At 43.1% G+C, this 5,143-nt stretch overlaps 1 protein-coding gene across 1 annotated transcript; it reads right to left on the bottom strand.

Annotated features, from left to right (window-relative positions):
* Window positions 1-2,966: 2,966 nt before the first annotated feature.
* Window positions 2,967-3,836, bottom strand: LOC146661460 (C-type lectin lectoxin-Lio3-like). The gene is made up of 4 exons (XM_085417922.1): window positions 3,788-3,836; window positions 3,350-3,694; window positions 3,176-3,264; window positions 2,967-3,092 (listed from the first exon to the last, which is right to left on the bottom strand). Exons 1-4 carry the CDS (start codon window positions 3,834-3,836, stop codon window positions 2,967-2,969), a joined length of 609 nt encoding a protein of 202 aa, XP_085274048.1.
* Window positions 3,837-5,143: the final 1,307 nt, after the last annotated feature.

The raw sequence follows: 5,143 nt of genomic DNA, 5'->3' as shown, positions 1-5,143 counted from the left end.
TCCATTTTAGCAAAGTTCTTTTGCTTCTGCAAAGTTTTTACAATTTCTGCAACTTTTCAGCTTTTTCAGCTACTTTTTGCATGCAGCTTCAGCTTTAAGCATCCACACTGCATTTTCGCAGGAAATGCAAATTTTTCTAGTTATTATTCTTTTTCTGCCTGAAATTTTGGACCTTAACTCGCCCCACAGTTTTGAGACAAGGTTCACATATGATATATCATTGTGTGCGGCTGGAGCTGGAATGAGTTGCTATGACTTTTGGTGTTTATTACTTCTATAGTTTTTTAAATATGAATATTTTAATGCAAGTTTTTGCCCATTCAAATGAATGGGAACGAACGAAAGTGAAACTTTACTTACTTTGTGGTGTGTTTGGTCACTCACTTAATTTGTGGTGTGTTGGCTCACTCTAGTGGTATGTCCCCGTATTTGGATTACCATAATGACAACAATACGAACGGCGCGCACAGCGTTGGTGCTTTCAGGAACCATTGGAATTCTTAAGGTTGCACGAAGCATTGAATAGTTACGGTAACGGCAATGGTGTACGCTTGGTGGAAAACTGCATATCCCACAATTCAAAGCACGCCTCTACCAGTCAAACAATGGCGGCTGCCACTTGGTTTAATATATTCCTCTTATTTGTGTTTCTAGGTCACAAAGTAAACTTTTAAGATATTTTCAGGTGAGAATGTAGGTGTGTAAACGTCAAATATCTGCTCGTTTTGTCAAAACATCCCATATTAGCAACAGATTTCTCACGATGTTGCTGCTAGCCGGCTAGCTAGTTCGGCCGGCTAGCTAGCTCGGCTAGCTAGCGCCGCTTCGCTCAAAAGCACCCAGGCTTGGCTTTCAGTGAGGCGTCTCTAACTCCTTTCACCCCCGATCGCTCCGCAAACAGTCTTTGTCTTAGCTGGACTTATTTTTCGTTTATATGGGCCGATGATGCTGGTCGATGTGGAAAAAATAACTGAGTTGTTCATATACCGGTGGCTAGCTAGCTCCGCGTTAGCCACCGGTATATGTCTCTTCCCCTCGTATGCGGGGAAAGAAACACCGATCGACCGGTGGTGGCTAACGCGGAGCTCAATCGTGGATAAGGGAAACCCAATGCAGGAGAAGCAGGCGGCTGGTGAACTGAATTTCAGGTAAGACGTTATTAACTGCACTCTATTTGGGTCAGATATAAACCGAGTTTAGGTGTAGTTTATTTTCGTTGTGCTGACAGTTACAATAACTGTACTGCGTGCTAGCTAGCACGACGGAGTTTCTATACAGCTGTGCGCGCTAAGTTACTGATGTTGAACTTTATGACAGCCTCCCCTATTTTCAGGCGAGAATGTAGGGGTGTAAACTTCAAATATCTGCTCGTTTTATCAAGAAGTCCCATATTTTATCAAGAAGTCCCATATCTCTCACGATGTTACTGCTAGCGCTGCATGGCAGCTAGCTGGCTAGGGCGGCTTGGCTGACACCTAGGCCGGGCTGACTGATACCCAGGCCGGCTCACGCTCACGTTTCACCGCCGCATGGCAGCTAGCTGGCTAGCGCGGCTTGGCTGCCACCCAGGTCGGGCTGGCTGACACCCAGGCTGGGCTGGCTGACACCCAGGCCCGCTCACGCTGTCGTGTTATTTTTCATTTATATGGGCTGGTGATTCAGTATGAGTGTCCGGTGAACTGAATGTCAGGTAAGACGTTATGTATATGTAAGGTAGTGACTGGAATAAGTCACAAGGTGTCGCTGTTGAGCTGCATATATGTTGTAAATTTTAGCAATTTTGACCATTTGTCCTCTGCAGGACACCGTAGTTCAGATTTCTCGTTCGCGTGGGCGCCATCTTGGTTCAGTGTTTACTGTGATGTGCAAAGGTAAGCACTGTCAGTGGCGAACTGCATTGGTTTTGTTTAAAAATAAGTGTTCCACTGTGTAAAATAGCGGTTTGTCATTTAAGCCGAGCATATATTTTGTTTATTGAGAGGTTCATGTATTGTCTGATGAGAGTATGAGACAAAGATATACTTTTCTTTCTTACTCTCATATAAAATATTTAGCTTTTATTAAATAGTTATCTGAATCTTACAACCAAAGTTTGTATAATAATACACAAGATTGGCTGTAGACCATTGTTAATCATTCAGAACACTGTGTAAAAATAACAAAAAACAAAAAGTGAATGAAAAGTGCATAAATATTTATTTTACGTGTTTGATGTGTGTGGCAGGGCGTGGTCTGCAGTGCCGCTGCAGGGGAGGTGGACCCACCTCAGCGGCATCTGCAATCACGCCTCTCAGGTGTAAAGTCTGTGCTCTCTCTGCTTTTTTTTTTTTTTTTTTTTTTTTTGTGTATGTGTCGGGCTATGAGATGAAAAGCTACAGCCGGCTGTGTGGGTACAGCAACTATGTGTGAAAAGTGGTCCATAACGTAATGCTTCAAAGTGTGTTCATGCAAACATTGTCGGGTCTGCTTATGAACCTCTGCGCACAGCGTCTACAAATTGGGGCTGTACGAAGTCACCTCATCTTTACACAAAACCGTAAGCTGTCATCTGTGAGGCGCGAGCGGTGTTTGGTTTTACCATAGTTCATGGTGGAGAATGGCTGCTCTGCTGAGTTTTGCTCTCTGTAGCCGTTTGAATGGCAAACTATACTGATTAGCGGCGGCATAGGCACACTTAAAATTTCTTCAGAAATTTTCGCTTTCTAGTTGTTTATACCGTTACAAAACAACAAAACAACAAACAAACAAAAAAACAAAAACAAAAAACCATTGGCCCATAAAAACAAAAAAATCACATCAATGGCCGGTCCAACTATGGTCCAAAATTATTTCTACCAAACTACAACTGCAGCTGAACAAATGAGCTGTTGGTGGAACTTTACACTCTGAAATATTGAAAGGTTTAAAGGATGAGACAGCTCAGCACAGTATGTTATTAACTTCACACATGAAGTGGTTCAGTCCAGTCAGACTTCAGTTTTGCAGTCATCGTCCACATCCTGCTTCTTTGACTGTTCGTCACGGTAACTCTGGACTTTCCTCCAACGAATCCTGAAGTCTGTCAGTCCTTCTGACAGCATGAGGCCTGACAGCTGGACAAAATGTGCAGATGATGAAAAACCTGAAGCATAGTTTGAACTTGTGTCAAGTTTGTGTTGGTGACTGAACTGCTGACCTGCTGTGAAACCTGCTGCTGGATCTCTGTGCTGTGCATGTCTGCCTCTGACTGAAGCTTCATTTTCACCACTGTTTGCTTTGTCACTGCTAAAAATGAACCACATATAACAACACAAACATTAGTGTTTTACATGATGACAGGATCTTACAGTGTTTGCATTCTGGACCTCACCTGTGAAACAGAAAAAACGGACTCTGCTGCTACAGTTGCTATCACACCATTTTCCTGTCTTTAAATTAAATGCTCCACAGTCCTCAGGTGGAAAAAAGTTATTAGGCTGACCAGAGAGCCAGTTAGTGAATGTGGAGGTGGTGTTGTCAGACCAGGGGGCCCAGGGATCCCTGTAGAGGCCAATCCACACATACTGAACCCCTGATCCATTCAAAGTGAGCGTGATGTTGGATTTCTCCTCTTTGCTTCTTATACTGGTCAGGTCTGTGTGGTATGTCCTGCAGTACGACTGAGCCGCTGACCAGGTTTGGTTCTCCATCACTAAGATGTAACTTGTATTTTTGGCTGTGAAAGATTAAAAAAAAGGATGAATTTTGAACCTACGTTATGAATCTCATAAAATTGTAGGATAAATAGGGCAACAAATCTTTTTCCTACCATTGTAACACAGGAAAGGGTAAGAATCTCCACAGGGTCTATCATCCATCTGTGTTTGTCCCTGAAGAGCCACACAGTATTAATTTGCATTGGCACAGTCTGGTTGGCCGTTAGCCCAGATCAAAAATTCATGTGTACTGCCAACATAAAAAAGGTTTTCCTCCATGGACCACTTCCAGCTGTAACGATCATTATAGAGCCCTATCCAAACCCACTCATTAACGTTTGGTACTATTGAAAGAAGCAGTTGGTTGATGTTGCTGTTGTAGATTGTGGCCGGGTCAGTGAAATTTTCTCTGCAGTAATTCTGAGCTTCAGTCCAGGATATTTTCTCGTTCACAATGTGGTATTCTCTGGAGTGGGGAGGAAGAGTGGAAAGTCCTCCTGAAAAAAATAAGACAAAGGTTTTGTTATTGTGGAAACTGGGTTCTTGGGTGAATCACTGAAAAAAAAATTTGTCAGCAAGGATGAGGCACGCTCGCTTCCACCTCACAGGCTCTACGATTGTGCTATTGATCTCCTTCTTGGGGCCACCCTACCATCTGGCCACCTGTATAGCCTTACCCAGCCAGAAAGGGAGGCCATGGTAAAATACATAACGGACTCACTAGCTGCGGGTATTATTTGACCGTCATCATCCCCAGTAGGTGCCGGCTTTTTCTTCATGGAGAAGAAAGATAAATCCCTTCGGCCATGTATTGACTTCCGCTGACTCAATATTATCACTGTCAAAAACAAATAACCCTTACCTCTCCTTTCCTCCGCCTTCGAACTGCTGCAAATCGAGCTTGCGGAACACTGTCGCCCCGACAGTGTTCAGCAAGCTCGATTTGCGCAATGCATATCACTTGGTAAGGATCAGACGGGGAGATGAGTGGAAAACGGCATTTAACACACATTTGGGCCACTTCGAGTATCTGGTTATGCCGTTTGGGTTGACGAATGCTCCTGCTGTTTTTCAAGCTTTGCTAAATGACCTCCTATGAGACTTTATTAACTGCTTTGCTTTTGTTTACCTTGATGATATGTTTGAGCTCAAGGTATGTTTACCTTGCCCTGCAACAGGACAGCTCCAATTCCTCGATTCCTCAATTAGAAGCATCAGTTTGTTTCTAAATTAGATGAATCAATATCCCTTCCTACTGCAAAGTGGGAAGCAGATTTATCAGTCAACCTAGACCAAAACTTCTGGTCTCAGATTTGCTTAAAAACTTTTAAATTAATTAAAAATCCCAGTCTGCAATTAATACAATACAAAATACTTCATAGAGTGCACTATACAGGTCATCGGATGTTCAAGATGGGCTTTACATCTTCCAACAACTGCTCACACTGTCAAGGCAATACACCAGACAA

This window comes from Rhamphochromis longiceps, linkage group LG9 (assembly GCF_057381845.1).
Source record: "Rhamphochromis longiceps isolate RC_006_pf linkage group LG9, R_longiceps_female_GT1.1, whole genome shotgun sequence".
NCBI lineage: Eukaryota > Metazoa > Chordata > Actinopteri > Cichliformes > Cichlidae > Rhamphochromis > Rhamphochromis longiceps.
The sequence above is the reverse complement of the archived record's forward strand: the minus strand, read 5'-3'. Positions and strand labels throughout refer to the sequence as shown.